The sequence below is a fragment of the Thunnus maccoyii genome, chromosome 4 (genome assembly GCF_910596095.1).
Source record: "Thunnus maccoyii chromosome 4, fThuMac1.1, whole genome shotgun sequence".
NCBI lineage: Eukaryota > Metazoa > Chordata > Actinopteri > Scombriformes > Scombridae > Thunnus > Thunnus maccoyii.
The window spans coordinates 5,881,885-5,905,716 of record NC_056536.1 but is presented as its reverse complement, the minus strand read 5'-3'; the positions used below and the strand labels follow the sequence as shown (position 1 = coordinate 5,905,716).

At 37.6% G+C, this 23,832-nt stretch overlaps 1 protein-coding gene across 1 annotated transcript; it reads left to right on the top strand.

Moving 5' to 3' along the window:
• The first annotated feature begins 87 nt into the window (after nt 1–87).
• Nucleotides 88–19,027, top strand: si:ch211-207e14.4 (interleukin-17 receptor D). Its single transcript, XM_042409671.1, has 12 exons — nt 88–699; nt 7,798–7,882; nt 9,151–9,309; nt 9,922–10,040; nt 14,590–14,713; nt 14,970–15,008; nt 15,180–15,325; nt 15,477–15,551; nt 16,284–16,350; nt 16,999–17,145; nt 17,260–17,432; nt 17,763–19,027. Exons 1-12 carry the CDS (start codon nt 577–579, stop codon nt 18,309–18,311), a joined length of 1,806 nt encoding a protein of 601 aa, XP_042265605.1. The 5' UTR covers nt 88–576; the 3' UTR covers nt 18,312–19,027.
• The last annotated feature ends 4,805 nt before the right edge of the window (nt 19,028–23,832 follow it).

The following is a 23,832-nucleotide window of genomic DNA, read 5'->3' as shown; positions in this document are numbered from 1 at the left end:
GAAATACTAGTTTCCCCAAATGTATTTGAAATGCCAATGCGATGTTTCCTGTGAAAACAACTCCACATTCATATCTATATAGCTCATAAACATGTTGTAGTATCTGCGCTGAATAAAATGAACCTCGCTGGACTGAAGAGAAAACTTTATATTCTTTTGGAATCAACACTTGGATGTTTTTGCTTCTTGTTGAATACATGTTCCTGCGTGTGATGATGTGGAATGTAAACCTGGTTTTCTTGGATCTGGCTGTTGACCCAGTGTGTTTTGGAATAAACCTGCCATGTGCCTTCTGCTTTTCCAGCACAAAATGAACTAGTTGGGCAGCGTAACTGTTAAAACATGCTGGCTGCACCTCCACCCGTAGCCTGAAGACACCACTCCCCTCATCGTCTTTCTCCTCTGCCTCCTCCCTGGTTCTTGTCACTCTCTCTCACGCACCATCGAGGACACCTCTACATCTAGACTTCACTTGTTCACACTGAGTGGTAACAGCGGCTCATGGCCGTTCAGTCCACTGTGAGTGTGTGAGGTCTGGTGCTCACAGTGGGACAGTGTCATGTTGGCTTTAGCAGCATGTGGAAGGCAGTTCTTGTGTTGTATCAGCTCTTGGTACTTAGTCGGTCACTCTGGGCTCAGGATGGTGTCGGAGCTGCAGCCATCACTCCTCAGGACTGCACTCTGGAGTGTATCCAAGAGGTAAGGTTTCCCGCCTACTGTGTAAATATGTTTTTGTGACACTGTGCTGACTAGTATTGGACGTTACCGTGTATCCCAGTAACGCAGCGTTACTGCGTTTTTTGTCCCATGTAAATTAGGTTATCTTTTGATGACGCGTGCGCACGGCAGGTCAGCGCACGTCAGCTACCAGCCGAGCAGATAAGCGAAGGATGGAGGACGAGTGAGGGAGATAAGCTTACTTAAACAGCTGCAAGTATTGTCACTATTTCTCAGTCAAAGATGTACAGAACATTGTCGTCAGTTGTAAACTTTGTGTGAGCAGTACAATGCATTCAACCGTGAAAAATACGATTCAGATTTATTGAAACATCTGATACGGCAGCGCAGGAATGAGAAACTTGTCGAAAACATACAGGTGTTGAGTAGTAATATGCACCCCTGCCGTGAAATCCCCCTCACCTTACGATAGGGGTGCATTTTACGTCCCAACACCGTCAAGGTAGAATTCCTTTAACGAGGCCGTTTCCAGAATCACCGGGAATTAAGTGCCTCGTCAAGAAGTAGGCTACTAATTCCTGACAGAGTGCTGCACCGTCATGAAGCCACTTACAGCAGCACTGGACATGTTACAAGAGGGTAACTGCTGTTATGGGACCAACCCTCGAAGTTCTGATGATAAGGACAGTTGCCTTGAAAGACACCCTCTCACTCAAGAATGACAACTGGCCTTCCAGATGTCATTGTGAAGGTGTTCCTATATTTCCAAACCTCTTTTTGCGAATTTATTTGGGTAGATTTGTTGTATTGCATCATTCATAAATAATGGGAACAGACTGCACTGTAATAGGCTATTTGTCTTTAAAGCAGTCAGTACAATTATCAAAACAATTGCAGTCAAAATAATGATATTCATCATCACAGCAAAAGAAGATTTTCAGACCATCCAGACTCGTCTTGCTGGTGTACTGGACAGCAAAGACACTCATTGCAGCTGCCAGTTGTCAGAAGAGGGTAGGGATCTTCTGACAGCACAGTGTCACAGCTGCTCCTGCCTGTATGTCCACGATCAGCCCGCCATGATGAAATGGATCTTTTTGCTTTTAAAACAGAGCCCGAGGACAGCTACTCGACAAAAAAAAGAAGTAATGGACTATTTGAGCTCAGGGGGGGCATGAGGTTGAGACCCTGAACCAGTTCTCAAACGTCAAAAACATTTACATGAAGTACAACACTGACTCCATCTAGCGCGCCTGTGGAGTGCTTTTTAGTCTGGGAGGTTTGGTTCTCACCTCAACAGGGAACAGACAGTCTGATGAGAGGTTTGAGAAGCCTCTGCTCATGAGATACAGTCGTTGTTTTACTTCTGAACATATTGCTTAATATGTCAGGACAGAGGTAACAAAACAAGAAGCTCCACACGATATCAGCTTGAATGTGGAGATACTGTTGCGTTATTTTATTTTTTATAGTAGCCTAACATAACAAGTGACGTAACTAATTACTTTTGATACCAAGTAGCCTAATAAGTAAAGTAATATTATTACTTTTTAAAGGAGTAATAACATATTACACTTCCTGAGTAACTTGCCCAACACTGGTAGGCTACTGACATAAAAGCAGGCTCCTTCTGCAGCACATATTTATTTACATTAATCTCCTCTCTTCATTTTGGGGTCTAATCCGGGAGGATTTTATGTCTTCAGACTCAAAGTACTGAAGCACACCTGGAATATACTTATGGTGAGGTCAGCTCTGCTGCTTCTCCCCCCTCAGCTGCATCTGTTTACACTGTTTCTGTTGGCTTTACAATAGAGGAGATGCCAAAAATTTTTTAAAAAATAAATAATTAGGTCTGCTATCAGTAACAGAAATATTTAGGTCATATGTATAAATATACAAATTCATATACACACACATACATAAATACATAAAAAGGAGGCAGATACTCAAACACCACAGTTGAAAACAACACAAAAACACAACCTAAAAGATTTCTGCAGTCCAAAAAAGGTAAACTGAAGCTACAGTTTATAATGCCCATGCCTTTAACAACACGTCATACTTAACCTCAAAAGGTAACATCATTCATCAAACAATAAAGGCAAAACAAAACAAAAGCAAAACAACACAACACCCAACAACTTAAATATCCTGTACCCTGTCCTTCTATGTCAGTGTTGCTTTCTGATCATCCATTTTAATATTTATTTTTAAACATTTTTTCTAACTTACTGAGTGTTCTACGTGTTTTCAGTTCCTCACTACAGCTGTTCCTTTGACTGAAATACAATGGTTTGTTACATTATTCCTTACTAATTGTTTTTGAATATGCAAATTTCTCTCAAATCATATTGTCTTTCTCTCTTTTTAAACAACTTTTTTAAACTTTCAGGTGATACTTGTTTTTTTTCTCTATACATAATTTGAATCATTTTAAAGTTGATCAGATTTTTAAATTTTAGAGCCTATAATTCAATAAAGAGTGAGTTTGTTGGTTCTCTATAAGTAGTTTTGTTTACAATTCTTATGGCTCTCTTTTGAAGTATGAAGATTGGATTAGTAGCCTATTTATTTTATATGCATTTCCCCACACTTGCTCACAGGAAGTTATATATGGGACCACAAGTGAACAATACAAGATCTTTAACTTTATACAGTATTGCAATTGACTTTTCTTTCAATTTCAACAGAATTTATTATGAGTTTGATTTTTGAGTTTTTTTTTGGTTAAACAATTTCCAAAGATTATAAAATTTAATTTTACTTAAATACTGTGTTAGTTTATTAGAATCGATTCCAATTTCCAATTCCTTTTCCACTGTATCCAAAAGTTGTTTCTACCCAAAACAAAATACATTTTTATCACCTGCAAATAATATGATTTTTAATATTTTGGAAATCTCACACATATCATTTATGCACAGAATAAAACAATAGTGGACCTAACACTGAGCCTTGGTGAACATAACCCATGTAACCTTCCTCCTTTATAGAATTCTTTTTTCCCCCAGCATTTTAGAGAACTATGAGAAAAAAGAAGCAGGTCTGTAATTAGAGAATACATGTCTATCACCAGCCTTATATATACTGTAGATATGACTTTAGCTGTTTTCATTTTGCTAGGAAATATACCAGCTTTAAACCAAGCACTTCTGCTCAGACAACAAACCTGTACTTAAAGGACTGGTTCACATTTTTTCCAAATCAGACTCTGGCTTTGGATCATACTCAGTTGTTTTAAAACAGCCTTGGATAAATTTTGGAATGTACTTTGTTATTCCAACAAGTTCTTGAGTACTTGAAGTACTTAATTGCGGATTTTTTACTCTCTCTAGGCGCCACAGTCTTTGGCAAATAAGCAATCAATTGTTTCCAGAAACCTAAAAATGTCATTCTGCATTACTGTCATGTTTGCTTTTGTGACCAAAATTTTGGGAACAACATAAATATGAGGGATTAACATCTTTTTTCAGATTTTATTCTAATCTTTTCTTTTCTAATGTGAATTACTGGAATTAACATCCAAAAAAAACAGTAAGTAAAAAGGGGAGAAGGATCGCAGATAAATCTGAGGGGTTGTGAGTTAAAAGTTTAGAAAACAAGAAATATTTTTCAGCTACATAAAATGATGTCCTTTTCTCAACTTTTGCTTGTGAGTTTCTGGATACTTTTATGTCTTAAAGATCCCAAAAAATTGAAAAAAAGAAAAAAAAATTTGATTGAAAAAGGCTAGGAACCAGTGTTACAAGATGACATATATACTATAATTCTCAGCAAGTGTAAGTTTAGGAAGAACTGTAAAAATTTCCCAGCAGAAAACATTGAGTTTATGAGGACAAGTTTGTTCAAAACTGATGTTATTTATTTCACACACACTGCGCATACAGTACATAGTTGGTTTTGTCCAGTGTTTCTGAAAATTCCTGAATGTTTAAGAGATTATTTTTTATGTCTTTTTACTGAGAAAAATTACTTGCTGTGTCTCACAGCTACTCAGGATCAACGCAACTTTTGCACCATATTTGTTTCACTGCTATGTAAAGACAAAACCTCCACCTTTGCTGAAAACACCCAAAATCGGACAAAAAGGACTTTCTTGTGGTACATTTTTCAGTTCAGTTTTGTGTGTAATGTCAGAAATATAGTGCACATATTTCTAAATATAAATAGCTCCAGGCAATAGAATTACACACATCATAGATTTGAGTCTTAGTGCACTGTTTTCTGCCTCTGGCAGAGACTTGTTTACGTCCATATGAAGTAAATGGACAAATGAGGAATGCACAGCTGTCAGCTTGAGCTGAGTTTCACAGCAAACTGCTTTGATTGACACACACCGTCATTTTGCCAGTGGGTAGTTTCTCTTGTTCTGTATTGAGTTTCTATAATCTCTCCTGTGTATACTGACTGTAAACTGAGTTTTACACTGAAAACATTTTTGCAGATGTTGATTTTTGTGACCCTTTTTGTCATTTTCACTATTTCAAAATCCCAGGGCTACCACAGACTACCTTTTATAGACAGTGTACGTAATATGTGACTAGATTCATTTTGGCTGTATTGAAAAGTCACCCACATTGTCACGTTGTCAAAGTGTGGAAGAATTCCTGTCTGAAGTGCACATTAAAAATGTGGATGTTGTTGTTGACGTTCTGTCATCAGCTTGCATGCAAGAAAATATTCAGACTACAAAGACCTCCTGGCAGTTATTACCTAGCCTGACAGTTTAACTACCACACACACACACACACACACACACACACACACACACACACACACTCTCTCTCTCTCTCTCTCTCTATCTCTCTCTCTCTGCCTGAAGCAGATGCACTTTTTCTTACTCTCTCATTTTCCCCACCTGTTACTCTAGTTATGGTCTCTAAACCTGCAGAACAAGTCGGCTATCTGTGTGTGTGTATCTTACGTAGAGGTATGTAATAACATTTTGGCTCACATGTTCTGATATTGCTCAACTGTAACAGGATGCTTTAATGTGTTTGTCTTAAGAACATTCAGAAACAGACTCATATTGTTTTATCATTACTGTGGTTTATGATCCCCCATTAACTCACTCTGACAGCGCTGTTAGTGCTGATATCTGGTTTGATCCCTTGATTTAAAGTAAATGCAGATGTTTGGAAATCAAAGACCCTTATGTGGTCTACACTTGGATGATTATATAGTTCATTCTTGTGGATGAATACTTAAAATACACACACACACCTCTTTTAGTATATGGCAGTTAGGACGTGACTGCAGCTGCTTTTTTTACATTTTGTTTTTGAAATGAGTGAATTTTTGAAATATGTTTCCCAGTGTGCTTGTAATTTCACAAAGATTGCAGCATAGTGACAGCAATTTGTCACGACAGCAGATATTTGAAAAGTACAGTGAACACACAGCACAGTTGATCCAAAGTGCTTTACAGCATGAAGAGAAAAAGACAGAGTTAAGGATATGACATTAGAGAAAAAAAATACAATAAGGTAAAATTACATTAAAAATAATCTAAATGTCATGAATGCACATGGAAACTGCAAACACCTACAGAGGCTTCAGATGAAATACAGGAGCATTGTTACAGACATCAGTATGCTTCTTTTGTCAGACGCAGCCTACCCAGTTCTGACGTCGGAAAGTTGTGGGGTGGTGGGGTTTCAGATGTTTGACAATTCTACAAGTACTTCATTTGAAGCATACTAACGCCTTTAGATAAGGAACAGTTAGTTTTTGAGCTTGTTAAGACCATTGGCCAGGACCCCAGGTCAGGTCAGAGATACAGAGAATTGTTCTGAGTTTGGAGACAATGTGGAGTTAATTGAAAATTGATTACCTGATTGCAATGCTCGTCTGTTGGTTGACCCACCACTTGAGTACAGAATGATTCATGGTAATCACTTCGATGATCCCCTAGCTACATTTATATCAAGAGCAGATTAAATGTTAGAAACACCTCGTAAAGCAATACACTTCAATAGCACCACAAACTGAAACCTCCATCACCATAAAGTTGAATCAACATGTCTTTAAGACAGCTGCAGTGCATTTCTTTTAACGATGTTATTAACTGTGACTTGAGTCCAGAATGATTCATGGTAATCACTTCGATGATCCCCTAGGTACATTTATATCAAGAGCACATCAAATGTTAGAAACACCTCGTAAAGCAATACACTTCAATAGCACCACAAACTGAAACCTCCATGACCATAAAGTTGAATTAACATGTCTGTAAGACAGCTACAGTGCATTTCTTTTAACGATGTTATTAACTGTGACTTGAGTCCAGAATGATTCATGGTAATCACTTCGATGATCCCCTGACTTTTTCTCTAGCACCACCATCAAGTCAAAATTTGTATTTGTCCAATACTTTGGTATATACTATATCTATTACTGTATAATACTGCAGAATTTTCACAATCTTCACAGCCTCTGCTATACTTTGTGCTTTGTGTTCATTTGCAAAGTTAACATGCTCATAGTAAACTAAGATGATGATTTACCTACACTGCCAGTTTAGATAAACTAGTTAGCTAAAAATGAATGTGATCTATTACAACAACCCTGTAATAAGTCCTAGCTACATTTATATCAAGAACAGATTAAATGTTAGAAACACCTCGTAAAGCAATACACTTCAATAGCACCACAAACTGAAACCTCCATGACCATAAAGTTGAACACGTCTTTAAGACAGCTGCAGTGCATTTCTTTTAACAATGTTATTAACTGTGATGTGTATGGCTTTTTTCTGCTATTAAGTCCTTATCTTTCTCATGGACAATCAGAGTGTGTTCTTCCACGTTCTTGTCTCTGACCCAGTCCCCATACTCTTGGCAGTTGAACAAGGAATGTACATAGTCCTGGACCTGTTTTTACCATGAACAAATCTAATGTGATGTTTAAATGCAGGTTCACAAAAATATATCTGTTTTTCTTTCTGCGTGTTCATACATTTTTAAAATGTTCGTCCCATGTTCCTGCCTCATGCAATTACGTGATCTTTATGTATCTAAATTGTTTAGCTGACATGGAATTCTCTTCAATATACAATAGTAAAAATGCAACTACAAGTGCTACAATTTAAATCTGTTTTTGCTATCTCTACTGCAGGGAGGGCCTGGATGTGAATACTGCAGAATAACCAGAGATGATGTGAAGAGCACTCTGGGCTTCAACTCCATTGAGGCGTTTGGAAGTAAGTCTGGTTCAGACAGGCTGCACTGGCTTCTCAGCTCACCTACAACTGTCTGGAGTCTGCACTCATCAGTGCATCAGTCACTACTGTTGACTAATTACAATAATAAACTGCGTTAAAGCACAGAATGCACTTATAACCTAATTGCTAAAACATATTTCGGCAGGAGTGACTTAAGATGAGAAGAGATGTGGTTCACCTTGTTCTCACAGCGTATCCCACTGGTCTTAAACTTAACTCTTAACACAGCATTAGCATCATAATGAGCAGATGTCACATTGTTTGCACTTCATATTAGGATTAGAACACAGGCAAACCTAAAGAGCAAATACAAGACCTATACATGACCTGTTGTCATTGCTGAGGTCAAACAAAATAAATGCCAAATGTATTACACCTATGCCTTATTACATCTAATGACACATGAAAAAAAACAAAACAATCCCAAGCCAAATATTTGCTGTCTAACATGAATGTTTAGTGTTACTGCTGGCAACAAGATCAACAACACTTGGCCTATTTGGTTTTGACAGTTAACATCTCCTCGTTTATTTTTAGCCAAGCTAGCAATGTGGCTCTGAGAATAGCAATGCTCGTCTGTTGGTTGACTCACCACTCACCACCACAACATCAAATGTTAGAAACACCTCGTAAAGCAATACACTTCAATAGCACCACAAACTGAAACCTCCATGACCATAAAGTTGAATCAACATGTCTGTAAGACAGCTACAGTGCATTTCTTTTAACGATGTTATTAACTGTGACTTGAGTCCAGAATGATTCATGGTAATCACTTCGATGAGCCCCTGACTTTTTCTCTAGCGCCACTATCAAGTCAAAATTTGAATTTGTCCAATACTTTGGTATATACTATATCTATTACTGTATAATACTGCAGAATTTTCACAATCTTCGCAGCCTCTGCTATACTTTGTGCTTTGTGTTCATTTGGAAAGCTAGCATGCTCATAGTAAAATAAGATGTTGGACTGGGTAAATATTACCTGCTAAACATCAGCATGTTAGCATTGTCATTATGGATATGTTAGCATGCTGACATTGCTCAAAGCAACATGTTGCCTAAGTACACCCTCAGAGAGCTGTTAGCATAATCTTGTTTAAATATCAAGTTTTCTTTCACATTTGTAGATGCACTGAAATGTATTGAATGTTAACTTTGCATTGTATAGAAATCATTAATAATGTACTGAGAATATCTTTCCAAGGACACCATTGTGATTTTATGTTTATGTCAACTGTTCTCAGGTTGTATTCCATGGCCATGTTTTGAGCTGCTGGGAGAAAATGACCCTAAAATCTGTCAGCACTACGTTCATGCACCAAATGATGTGAAGGTTGAGCTTGTGTATGATCCAGCCCCTGAATCTGACACTATTGTTGTCTCCTGGAAGCCCAGTTACTATGGTATATTACATTTACACTACATTTTGTCATTTGGCTTTGCTTTTATCTAAAGCAACTTACAATACAATCAAGCATTAGAGGACTGTGATTTGACATGGATGCAGAAGTTAATACACTCTCTTCTATATTTTAAAGCCAATTAAAGTGAGAATGTGCATATTTTGCAGTTGCTTTAAGGACATAAAACAAAAGCATGGCTTTAAATTGGGTGGGGCTCATACAGTGGTTGGTTTTTAAGACTATGACTCATGTCAGACATGAGTAACCTTCCCAAACTAATTTCTCACATCAGGGTCTGACAGTAATAAGATTTATTTCAGGTGACGTTCAGTGAATTATTGAAAGGTGAAAACTATGGAAACTATGGCTTGCACGACAAGAATTCTTTAAAGTGTGAGAGACAGCTCTTCAGATTTTTTCAATGTATAATTGAAGCTTTGACAGGTAACAATGGAGTAACAGACTTTTGTGTTAAAAGCTTAATTGACCATGCACGGTAGTGGTGTAGCACATACAGCACAAACATGTATTCGACATCAGAGTATGTGCAGCATAGATGACGGGTTATGCTGTGACAGTGATTTCACATTGTCTCTTTTATGTTTGCTGCAGGGATCACCTTCCTGCGAGGCTTTCAGGTGTCCCTTCAGGCTTTGGGAGGGCCCAGTGTTGCCTGTCAGCTCTTCCTCTTTCACCGTAACCTCTCCCTCCCGGCTTCACATGCTCAAAAGGTAGGAAGGACCCCTCTTGCTTCTTTCTCTGTTATGGTATGCTGTTTTTGACATCAGTAGTTCTCACAGTTTTTACTCAAAGGAATGTTCATATGTTGAATGTTCTTCAACAAAAATTTTTTTAAAGATTGTTTTTCTGCATTTTTTTTCTAGAGATGCACCAATACCAATACTGATATCAGTCTGATACTGACTCAAATAGCTTGATCAGGTATTGGTGACAATGGGCCGATCTGGTATTGGATACCGTTATTTTAATAAATAACAACTCAGTACATTTATATCTATGTATTTATTTGTTTTACAAAATTAGAAAAGCAATGTTTAAGTCAAGCCTGATGTTGTCTTACACATAAAAGAATGATCCCAGTGTCTTCCACACAGTGAGACATACAGCTTATTAATTAAAGACTGTATCAAATCAGTACTTGGTGTCAGCCAGTGGCGGCTGGTGACTCAAAAAATTGGCGAGGACAGGAGGAAAACCAACATGGAATCTTACAACAAACCGCATCAAACTATATCATTGTCCCACCTGATGAAATCGGAGGGGTGGGGGGCAATTTTATATGCCAATGAAACAATTTGCTTGAGTGGTGAAAAGGCTGCTTCTTTAAATACATTTAGCATATACATACTGTCTCTAAAGAGACAAGAAGTGCTCATTTTAGCCATGGAGTGGTTCAAGTGTGTCATTTTACTAACAAAGTGAAATTCAAATTTATAGTACTGTTCTATTGTGACAACAAATTTATGTTCTCACCAAAAACAACATATCAGACAACATATCACATGATTTACACGTGTTTCCTATATATTTTCTTGGTATACAGAAATGTATAAAGTAGCACAAAGCTTGTGGCAATGTGATACAGGTTCAGATCAGTGCTGAATACAAGAAAGATTGAACACTAAAAACATTCACAGATCTAAAAGTGTAGGTTCACATCAGAAAATATTAATGCATGTAACAAATACGTGACTTACACACTCTGAAATATGTGCACAACATACAAAATATAATCTACAAAGCTGATATGTTAACACTAGGGGTGTTAACATGAACACAAAACTCACGGTACGGATCGTATCACGGATTTGAGTCACAAATCAGATCATTATTAGGATCAGCGAAAAAAAGGGGGAGAAAAATAAAACTTTGTTTTCCATTTATTCTGTAACACACTTACAGCCAGAAACAGCAAGGGACTTTTGCCCATGGTCTTAAATGAAAACAACATTGAAGATGTCCAATGTTTAAATAAAATAAAATAAAATATATAAAATATTCAATGCTCACTTATTGCAATATGAGGCATGAAACCTTCCTCTTTTAAACAGTGAACGAAACAGCCTCTGTCCACATCATCAAAACTTGATGATAACAAACATTCACCGCTAACGCCAGTTAGCAGCTAGATAGCTAATTAGCTGCTCAGCTGCAGCACATTAAAAAGCAGGTAAACATAACTCAAATGTCACATCAGACCCGTTAGATGCTGGTTTGATTGTTGCTCTTCAAAATCCCTGTTAGCAACACGCTGTCTGCCCGTGACTTGTACTTAGAGCAGTTTGTTTACTTTGTCCTAAATGAGACATTGAATTTTGCAATTAATACGCAGTTCATATGCCTGCCGAACCGTGGGGGGTGATCATTATGGAACACGGATCAACTACAACCAGTTACACCACTAGTTAACACTTGTTATTCTAGTTACTTTAAGCTTATTACTCAATATACGTCTCAGCTCAAAACGAACTAAAGAAACTGTCAGAAGCAAGCAGCCAGACCTCCTGCACTCATTCACTAATCACACATCAGGTGACTGAACAACCACTCAATTAAAAACGAATGAATGAGTCCAGACAGCTCACTGTAACTTCAACAATCAAACTAATCTTACCCACAACAAATTATATCATCTCTGCTGCATTCTTGTTAAGGAGATAAAAAAACACAAAAAAGCCACACAGAGACATTTAACCATCAGAGATTAAATTAGCAACCAAAGAGACAGAGAGAAGCTGTATCTGACTCATGTTATCTGACATCTTCTTCTTTCTTTCATGGAGATGAAGTATTCATGTCATAACGTCCATCTGTAGCTGTTGGTCATCTTGTATGTTAGTTACTTTATGGCTGCTGCTTAATCAGTCTGATAGCATTAGCAACAATGACAAACAAGCTAACTCTCCTGGTTGTTTCTCCGGTTGCTTCTCTCTCCAGCCTCTCCGGCAGCGTCCTGCTGCTGCTGCGCTGCCCAGTCCAGATAATTTATCCCGTTAGCTTAACAACAGTCCTTAACAGTCCTTCCATGGATGTATAAAGAGTCCTTCAGGTTGCTACAACAAGCCAGCTCTTGCAATGGCTAAGCAAGGAGCTATCTACTGCTGGTACTCTGCTTTACAGTGGAGAGAATTGAAGATGAGTTCTGGAAACTATCATTGGACCAACTCGATGTCAATATTGCATTCTGGTTGTTGATTGGTAAGGGAGGACAGCCTCCCTTGGAGCGTCATTTTACGTGTCATGGCCAATCACAGATTAGCATGAAAAAAACTGAATATTAACTGACATTAAGTCCAATGTAAGAGATCCTGCCCTGCGGAGGACAGCAGGCACCCGTCCTCCTCATAGACTGTAAAAAAATGTTTATATTTTGATCTCCCTTTTGCCTCTCAAAAAATAGAGGAGGATCAACCTCCTCTGCCTCTATGGACCATCCTCCACTGGTGTCAGCCAATACCCACAGCCCAGGTATCAGTATCAGGACTGAGAAAGTCAGATCGGTGCATCCCTATTTAATTTTTTTGCCTTTGGTTCACAATTGAAAGTCTACAGAGACAGGAAACATGGGTAGAGAGAGAGGGGTGTGACCTGCAACAAAGGTCTACAGCCGGAATTGATCTGTTTTTACCTGAAACAGGATTATGTGTAGACTCGCAGGTCAGCCTTTAAAGAGAAGCCCATTTTCCATGAAGCCTTTTATTACGAGTGTGTACTGAAGGACTTTGCACACCATGTATGACATCATACACCACACTACACTGCATAAGTAGACATGTAAACTCTATATGAACTGATGGTGAGGGAGGAGATTAGAGCCACATTAACAAAATATCCAATGAGAACATCACTGTAGTGGATACAGTGTGGTGTGTTTACTTGCTACAGAAACTGTAAGAACATGCTAATTATCAGTCAAAATGGATTTATATGTTTAGAAATATACTTGATGAATATGGGTTTTTATATTTATTGTAAGATTGTGCAGATACGAACAAAGAGCAGAGGCATTGTTCCGGTCTGAAGCGTTCGGTTTTACTTTAAAACCATCATCAGGAGCAGGATGGGGTCAGGAAACGACCCCAAATGAAATAGATCGTGCCAGCTGATTGCATCAATTAGGCAAATGATGTCACAGTCAGTCCTGTGCAGCTTGTAAGGTAGAACAACACATAATCACATATTTGGTGACATCAAAACGTAAAACCCAAAGCTCTCAACATCATGTATCCAACTTTAGTTCCTTAGAAGCTTTTAGACTACTGTTCAAGAAAGGTTATAATTGTTAAATATCACTGGATCTCCTGATATCCATCCAGAATACATTTACATTTCAGGTTAACCTAAGACCAAAAGATGTGTATCTTCAGGACTGGCAATCACAATTAAAGGTTGTCTAAGATTGATTTATTTTTGAAAATATTTTTTAAATATCTACGTAATTAAAGTTATGTTTTTACATGACTTTACTGTACGTATACAGCATTTTTCTGATCAAAAATTACAAAGGACTTGACATCTGGTAGACAGTTGTGTCAGAAAATGAAATTGTGCAAAAAGAAAGGTTACATTCCAGAGCTGAAACTGGAAATATCTTTATGACCTTAATATTACTAATATTTTACAGAATTTTAAATTTCTATTTTTTATGATTTTTTTTATTTTAAAATAATATTTAAAAGCAAAATAGAATAATTTATTATTGAGGAAATATGATGCAAACAGTCTAATATTACACAAAATATCTGAATATCAAAATATTTCAAGTAACAATTTTCACATAAATAGTCTAATGTTACACAATTATATCACATCACATATCACATCATGTTATAATGAAATATCAATTATCAACACAATATCAAATAAGTAAACATTCAATGACAATGAAAACTATTCATAGAGAACCTTATAAAAAGAGAAACATAACAACCAAGTTGATTGAACAAAGCTGTTTTTGGATATTTTTTTCTATATGCATTCTTTTGTATTGGATAGATCTTGACATATGTTGTTTCAACTTTTTCTTTTACAGTATGAAAACCAATAGTGAGAAAAAAGTAATAAGATAAAAAAACAGGAATAAGAAAAAAAACAAGACAGGCTATAAAGCAGTTTAAACCAACATAAGATAATATGTAAGTAATAAGTTCTTTCTCAGAAATTAACAAAGCATATGTTAAAATTTTTTATCACCAGAACCTATGTGTGCGGAGTATGTTTAAAGAAAAATAAGGTCATGACTGCTGCTGTGTTCTGCAGGTGTACAAATCAGACCCTTTCCCCCACCTTCCCCTGGGATCTCAGTATGCTGTTACAGTCATGGCTCTGCCAGTGCCTGAGGAGTGGGAGAAGTTCTACCACAGCAAGATCTTCACCACACGCTGTAAGACTCCTGAGCTCCAGGCTAGATATGATCTCATAAGACATAAGATACACAGACAAGCATGCACAGTTTGTGGTTTCCTCAGTGTAACCTTTAAAATCCACTACTGTTGGCTTATTTACAGTGCATGTAGTAATAATAACATCTCATGCTTGTCTACTCTATAACCATTTCACTTTTCTTCATATATCTTCCAGTAACACTATTGTCAAAACTGTGATGAAGTTATTTTAATATGCACATTATGGTTTTTCAGCGTGTGCAGAGAAGAACAGTCTTGAGCAATGCAAAAAAGGTGAGCGAAATCATTTGACACTTTGACTCTCTCACCTCCAGTGCCTTCTGAAATGTTCTCATTTCCATATGATCCTCGGTAATCCACACAAGCACAAGAATCAGGCATTGGTCTGCTTCAGTCAGCTGTGATCAGCTCTACATTTGTCAATATGTTCTGCTCTGGTTGCAGACTGGTACCCCAAACATATTGAGGTCCAGCAGAAAGGAACTGTCATCACTGTGACCTTCAACCTGGCTCCTCCAAACCTGGGCATCAGAAGCTACTTCTCAATGTGCTACGCAAATGGCATAAAGAAATACACAGAGATAACTCCAGTGAGTGGCTTCATCTTCTGCAGCTGTTTTGCTGTTTTGTTTTTATTCAGTGGATTAATACCTTGTCTCTGTGATTTATATTACGGTATGTATATCTGACTTTATCTGAACTTAATAATTGTACTATTAACCACTAATTTAATTTCCTTAGAATTCCAACAGAAACAAATCTCACTACAGTTATCAGCTGAATGACCTCCACGAAGGAACCAATTACACTTGCGAGGTAAAATAAAAGTGGATTTTGGAAGTGCATACAACATTGTTTTGTGAATAAAAACCTGAGTTGGCTTTGTATTCAATGATAAATAATATTGAAATAACAGTTTTTAAAAAGGGTTATATGTGCTATGCTAAGTTATTTGTTTTTAAACATTTCTTGTAGTTTCAAAAGATAATCTCAAGGTCCACTTATAAGCTTTCCACAACATCTCATGGACTTAATCAGCAGATGAAGATTGTCACAGAGTCACAGTCACAGAGATGGCTCAGTTATATGGAACTTAGCAAGATGTAGTTGAAAATTCAGGAAAAAGCAAGTAAGTGGACCTTGAGTTAGCTGCACTCATCAATATTTTTAGATTAACAATGGATCAAATGACTATGTGTGATGTGAAAGCAGGACGCTCGTAGTGACAACCCCACAGAGAATTTCCACCCAACTCTGCACTTCCATTCAGCCTTATGGAGCACTTAAGTGTCTTTGAGCTCATTGTGAATATTGGACTTACATTTGTCAGATGGCCAAAAAACTCCAAATTAATGCCAATGTTACTCTGTATCTGCTGTTTGGTAACACGTTTACCATATCAAATTAGATGGTGACAATAGCCTATGTCAGTGTTGTGTTGCACCGAGTGACAAAAAAATGGATTCATGCAGGTTCAAGATTATTTTGTCAAACTACTATTTCCAAGGTCAAGAATGAACTTCACACCCAACATTTCTTGTGTCACAGATTGCAGCTAACGAAATGGATGCAGTGAGGAAAATATTCAATGTTCAGGTCATGCACAATCAAAAAGGTAGGGGAGGTTTGTTACTGCTAATTCACACAAACAATTTATCATAGTATAAGTGTTATGCAAAACCTTTATATTCAGAAAATCTTACTTGATGATGGAGATGTGGAGACTTAAAGTGTCTGTTGGACAAAGAAAATATTTAATACATGCTACATATTAAGATGTGATTAATCCTCTCAGCTCATCATTTAAGTAATAGTTTGACATTTTGGGAAATACAATTATTTGCTTTTCTGCCCAGAGTTAAATGAGACAATCGACACCATTCTCATATCTGTATGCTAATTATGGAGCTAGAGCTAGGAGGTGATAGCTTAGCTTAGCATAAAGACTGAAAGTACGGGTAACAGCTAGCCTGGCACACAGCTAATTAATTTGTTTAATCTGTACATTTAAAAAATGACAGCTTGTGGTTTTAAGGGGAGTTGGGATTAGTGACTTCCTGCAGTCTCCCTGGTTGGTTGGTTTTAGAGGTGCGGGCTAGGTGTATTTCTGAACTTCAAAGAGAGCCAGGCTGGCTGTTTTCCCTTCCAGTCTTAATGCTAAACTAAGATAATCTCCATAATTAGCATATCAATGTCCTCATCTAACTTTTTGCAGAAAAGCTAAGGTTTTTACTTAATTGTCCTGTAACTCCTCTCTCCTCAGACATGGTCACGCTACTCTCTGTCACTCCCTCCTTGGCCCTGTTGCTTCCACTGGGCCTGGCTGTGGCAGCCATATTTGCAGTCTTATTGTGTGTTCTTACCACGAGGAAGCCAAAGCTGTGGATGAATAAACTCCACATAAAACCAGGTGCACAGACAGATTAAACCACCTCGTGTAAAATCACTTTTTGCATATCATGAAAGCAAAGTTAATAAATCATCCTATACCTCCCGTTTGTCTTTGCCATCGTCATCTGTTCAGATATTATCAAGGAGCATCAAGAGAGCAGGACTCCGGAGGAGGTGGTATCATTGCCCAGAAACAGGCTGACTCCTCCTCGTCTCCTGATTTGCTACAGTGGCTATGACGGCCCTGCCCATGTCAAAGCAGTCATGCAGTTGGGGGCCTTCATACAGCAGCACATGGCCACTCAGGTAGTGGACTTTTTGAAAGTATGTTTTTGGGACATTTATTGCTTTTATTAGATGGTGACAGGTGAGAGATGCTAGGACATGACATTTCATAGCTCTAATTTGCAAAAGGTTTGCAAATGTTTATATCAAACTTTTAGTCTTAAAAGGATCATATTTTGGTGATTGAATCAGACAGACAGAAACATTCAGACATACCTAGATATTACTTTTGTGACATCTTTCCAAGATGCTAATGATTATATTCTTTTCAGTTCTTTGATATGAGATAAGGGTGGAGGTTAAATGTGTCATTAGATCAGTTTGTTGTCAAACTGTATTTTTTCTTCCAAGGTGTGCCTGGACCTGTGGGATTCTCTGAGTGTGGCTGAGGAGGGCAGCATGGCCTGGCACTGCCGGCAGATCCAGGAGAGCGACTTTGTCTTGGTGATCTGTTCTCGGGGCCTCAACCACAGACCTGAGCTTTCACAGTCAGAGGGTCATGATGAAGATGAGGAGGAAAATAGAAGGTTGTGCTTTGGGTCCAACAACTTCAGCTCTGATGCAGCCATCCACCTTATTGGAGAGGAGGTGGGCCGAGCCAAAGGCAGAGGGCAGGACCTTTCCAAATACATGGTAGCCATTTTTGAGTACTCTGAGGAGATGGACATCCCCACTGAGCTGAGGCTGGTATCTCATTACACACTAACCAGCGACTTACCGCTGCTCTTCTCCCACCTCCATGGAGTGGCTCTCCACCGGCCAGGGGGTTACCTGAGAATAAATCACATCTCAGAGGATGGTTTTATTAAGTTACCAGCTGGAGCTGCTCTGCAGTTGGCTATCTACAAGGCTGGGATGGCCATGAAAAAAAGTCATCACCCTGTGGAGGGAGGAGACTAAACACTAAAAAAGGAATCCACATACTGGTGGTCCTCAGCTCAGTAAAGGTGAGACTGCCTTGAAGATAGAAGTTCATGATGGCCACAAACCAGCTGGTTCCATATCTGGTCATACAGGAAGATGTTTGGGAGCTCACAACTGGAGGGTGACAGTACATACACAATCCATACAATCACTGCTGATGTGCCCTTATGTAATCGACCAACTAACCACCTCTGCTTCAGTTATGCTGCTGTGGCAGCAACTGAGCACTTTGACCTCTAAAATGTGTTAACATGCTGAGTGTGTCTACAGGAAGGATTTGTTCAAATAACGTCCAGTAATGTATGTCATGGTCAATAAAGCAATTTAATCTTACAAATTTTCAAGTATTAAATGTAGCGTGACATTTTCTGGTCATTTTATGTAAAAAGCTATTATGAAATTAAACATTTGTCATATATGCACTGTACATAAATAAACCATTAATCTCATAAATTAGTAATTGAAGTTATTCTGTGAGAATGTTTGCCTTACAGTACACATTGAACAGTGTATCCATGCATATTTACAGATATGTTTATAGTCTATTTATACATGTATGTATCTCATATCCATAAGACTGGAGTGACAGGTCCTATCATTTTTTATTTTATGCTGATCTGATGTTACCCATTTGTGTGAAAATATGGATTTTTCTTCATATCTAATCATCTAATAAAGCAAAATTAAAACGACCTTTAATTCACTATATTTATTTGACAACTTTTCACATGAAGATTTGACACACTGGATAATATAACAAGCTTTTAAAATACAACACATTGCTTTTTGGCTTTTAACATCTTACAAAAAGCAGTGTGTAATTGGGGTCACATTTCAGATGTCTATGAGTTGTTAACAGCTCCAACAAATAGTGATTTTTAAATATAAACTTCTCACATTGTTTCATTTCAATAAATGATCCAATATTTCACCAAAAATCAAAGATTAGAGAAAAAGTCCAAAAACTGAAAACAGATTTGTGTATCAGAAGTGTTTTTTCTTCTTTCCTCTCCCATTAATCATTTCAAGACCCTTCGGAGGGGCCCAACCCCTAGGTTGGGAACCACTGGACTTAACTAGCTAACTGTATATAAAGTAGTTCAAACTAGCTCCACCTCTATACTTTAACTACATCAAGCCGATAATACTTTCTAATGAATAAAATACTGAGTACTTAGGATTTTCACACAGGGCTTTTACTTGTGATGGAGTTGTATTGGTACTTTTACTTAAGTAAGGGATCTGAATACTTCCTCCACCACTGTGTGATTAAACAAAAAACCCTCATTTATTTGTGGATCATTACCAGTCACATTTATGCCGCAATATGAAGATTAAAGAGGAAAAATATTTACTTCCCAAAATGTCTGCAACTGTTTCTTGGAGTAAAACAGTCAAACCAAACTGATTTCAACTTTGACAATCATTTCAGACTTTAGAAATACACTAAAGGCTACAACACAACCTGCCAAAAGGTGCTAGCAACGGTTGCTGAGCAATGGTCACTGCAAAGTAGAGAGAATATCAATCAGTCAATCAATCAATAAAACATTAGCAAAACACCTGGCATCTGGCAGTTCACATCAGAGGTAATGTTTGTTTGAGCATTTCTCAAAATAAAGAGCAATTTCCCTACAATCTCCATTGCTAATTAAGATGATGATTTTTTTCTTCAAATTTACACTTTTTACTTGTTGGAAGTGATTATTTCGATTAACCTTTCCATCTGCCATTATCAGATAGTCAAAGCAGATAGTTAAAGCCTCAGTTGTCTTCTTTGTTTACAGTAAATATTAAAATGATTATGCCTCCCAAGTGGTAATGGCTGGTATTAAAACACACCTTTAAAAAACAACACCTTTAACTGATAAAAACTACCATTGCTGCCACAGTGTAGTTGGTTTTCTCAGAGGTACAGTACAGTAGAAGGGTCTTGATTGTGTTGTGACACAGGAGCAAAAAGGCCTCTTGTATACTTAGGCTCTGCAAACATAGAGAACTGCTCACTGAATAGGACAGGACTCGTGTGTACGTGTGTGTATGTGTGTGTGGGCGCACACACTGAGGGGCGAGAACATGCATCGTTCATGTCATACACTAAACCAATCTCTGAGACAAATAAAAGTGGTTACAGGAAGGCAAAGGAACAGAATAAATGAAAAGACTGACTCTAGACTTTAGAAAGCATTTCACAGCAACGATTGCTTTGGCAGCCTAAAAAAGTCCTCTAGGTCAGAGGGAGAACTGCTTTGTTGTCTGACAAATGACAAAGTGAATTTCTTCCATTTTAAAGAATTCCTTGAAGAAAAAACAGGAAAACGTAACATTACCCCCTAATCCAAGTTTGTGATCTAAGGCAGTTCTCTGTTGGAAAGCATTTTTCACACTCAGCTTGGTAATAAGAGGCCCACATGGTCCCACACTCACACTGTCAAAGGCAGAAGCACAGAGGGACCCCACAACATCTCAACATTCAGCTCAATAGCTTTACATGTATTAGAGGCAAATACCATATGCACTTACAACTGTCTGAATAGACATGAACCCCAACCAACAACATGGAATTCCTTTTGCTTCTGATTTGTTTTTGTTTTATTAGTTTATAAGTTTTTGTCATTATATTAAGTTGTTAAGTGCTGCTGAATGAACTGCCAGATTTTTAAAATTGAAGCTTCTTATTTCTAGAGAGTGAAGGAAGTTCTGAGGAGTAAGTAAACATAAGTGAGGAAAAATGCAGGATGTACAAGCGGAAACAGAGAAAATAAAAGAAAATAAAACTGATTGAAAGAAAGAAGATTGAAAGAAAAAAAAATAAAGGTGAGATCAGCCCAGGAGTGAGGTGATTGAGACACATGTACAAATACTAAAAAGGCACGATTGTTATGTTCCTAACTCATATTTTTTAAGGAGAATACTTAATCTGGATTCAGAACACAAAATCAGACAGATCTTTTAATACAAGGAATAACACACAACTATATTTGTTTGTTTGTGTCAGTAACTTTTGTAAGAACAGAAAGATCACTTTGCTTGTGTATGAGTCAGAATAAGTTTGATTACACTGGGTTGAGACTTTGAACCGGGGCCGTGGAGGTCAAGTCTATTCAAAAGGCTGAGGTGACTCCCATGCTATGACTAAATTAGAAAAGAGAAAGGAATGTGAAGGTGGGTGTTTGTGCCATTGTGTGTAAGATATCTGCATGTGTGGGATGTGCATGCATGTGTGTGATCCAGGCGAGACAACAACAACAAAAAAAGTGCAGAAGAGAAAAAGTGTTCACATTCTCAGCTCTGTGATGATGTGACCTTTGGCCCCTACTGAAGGGGGAAATGAAGAGGCAGACTGGGGCTCAACATGTCACACAGCAACCACAGAAGAGGAAAGCGGAGCTATTGGTGCAAGTGCTAGGCCGGCTGTGTATTCTTTATGTAGGAATCTTGGTATTTAGTAAAAAAAAGACATTATTAGCAGCAAAACAAATGAGGGGAGAAGTGTCAGACTGTACCTGGTGATCCTAGACTTGGAGCCAAGTCAAATTTGCTTCAAAGCCTGGTGCTGTTCCTGTATCCAGTACTCTTTACACATCCATGGGCTCGGGCCCTGATAAAGAAAGAAGAAGAAAGAAACAAACACACAAAATACAATTGGGCCTTCGCCCTTTGGGCTCGGGCCCTAATTAGGTCCATCTGAGTCTGGAGTGGTGAGGGCTGCCCAATCCTACAATCCTTCAAGTCCACAAATAGGCTTATGCAGAAGTTACCGGACTTAATTCCAGATGCTGGAAATACCCACATTTATCAATAATAAAAGCACGGCGAAACAAAAGCCAAATGCTGGTAATAATTTGTATGTCCTAAATGTATAATATCTATCTGAAATATGTTTTTGGCTGTAATGAGGTTCAACATTACAGCCATTAGGGGTTTCATGTTAGTATAGTGTACAGTATATCATCAACAGTGTTAATGATTAGATAATTAAAGGACATTTTCATTATTTTCTTTACTCAAGAAATATATTAAAACAACAGAAGATGAGACCAACTTTGGTCTCATCTTCTGCTGTGCAATGTACTTTGGTACATTGCACAGCATTTATAAACTGGATTCTCTTAAGAAAAACAGCCAAGAAGATGTATTATAAAGTCAAGCTCTGAATGTTGTGTGCATATATGAGGTACAAAGTGTTGTCTCAAATATTGTATGCCCTCACAGCCCAGCATCTTTGCCATCCCATGATAGGTGTGAAGTAGTAGCCACCTTGTTTCATGACACTGGAGGGTCTGACTGTGCAGTGTTTATTCAACGCATTACAAGGGGAACTGGAAAACACACAAAGTAATGTCCAGATAGGATCTGATCTCTTGCTTTAAGACTCCACTTAATTGGGATGAGATTGAGCATTGTGTGTATGTTTTTGTGTGCACCATGGGATATAAAGGTGTGTTTTGTCAAAGAAAGTAAAAGATGAGGTAAAATAGCAGACTGAATGATTACATTAAGATGAAATTTATTGGCTTGATCATACATTAAATTAAAGAAAAATACACTTTCACTTATTACCGGTGAGCACTTTATATCTACAAAACATAATAGCGTTTTTGCTTGTTGATTTTTATATTTTAGCAAATTACATTGCAGTGAATTGATTTTTTTAGATTCCAATGTATTATACTGCTTTACAATGCATTGTATACATTTTTGTTGTATTTTTAAACTTGCATTTGAACATTTCATATTTTCTTGCATTTCTGAACAATTTGACTTCATCAAATGTCAATACAGTTGTTGTAGTTTTTGTGTTTTTTAAGTTAATTTAAAAAAAAATCAAATAGTTACATCAACTAGATGTTTTTGTGTGTACCATGTGTATTTTGTCATATGGAAAGGAAGTAAAACAGAAGGTAAAAAAACAGTCTGAGGAATTACATTAGGATGAAATTTATTGATCACAAATAAAATAAAATACACTACACTTATTACCAGCAAGCACTGTATGTCCACAAGATTTAATTATAACTTTAAAGTCATAGTCATAGTCAAAGTCCTAGAAATTACGTTTATATTCAACTAAATTGCCACAGCAAAAGCGTTTAGCCAGAAAAGTAATGCTGGCTGAATTACGTTTCTCTCAACATAATGAGAGGACGTTAATTAGGCTATAACCTTTCATGATTTGAGTTGCAAACAATGCAACATTTGTTCATTTTGTACCTCTGTATGAATTTTCTTTGCTCCATACTCCAAACTAGGAATGTCCTTTTTATCTATAGGAACAGTCTGTCACACCTATTGGCCTGTGTGAAATGCTGAAAAACAGTTGCGTTCAGTTTGCAAGCATAGTAACACATTACATGTCAAAGTCACCAGTGTGTAACAAAGTATAAAACTGTTCATTGTCAGATAGAGTTGTTGACAGAGTTTTAGCCAAATGTTTGATGACCAAGGCTCCCAAACACAGTCCCTCCACTTCCTGAACACGTGAACTCATTGCATT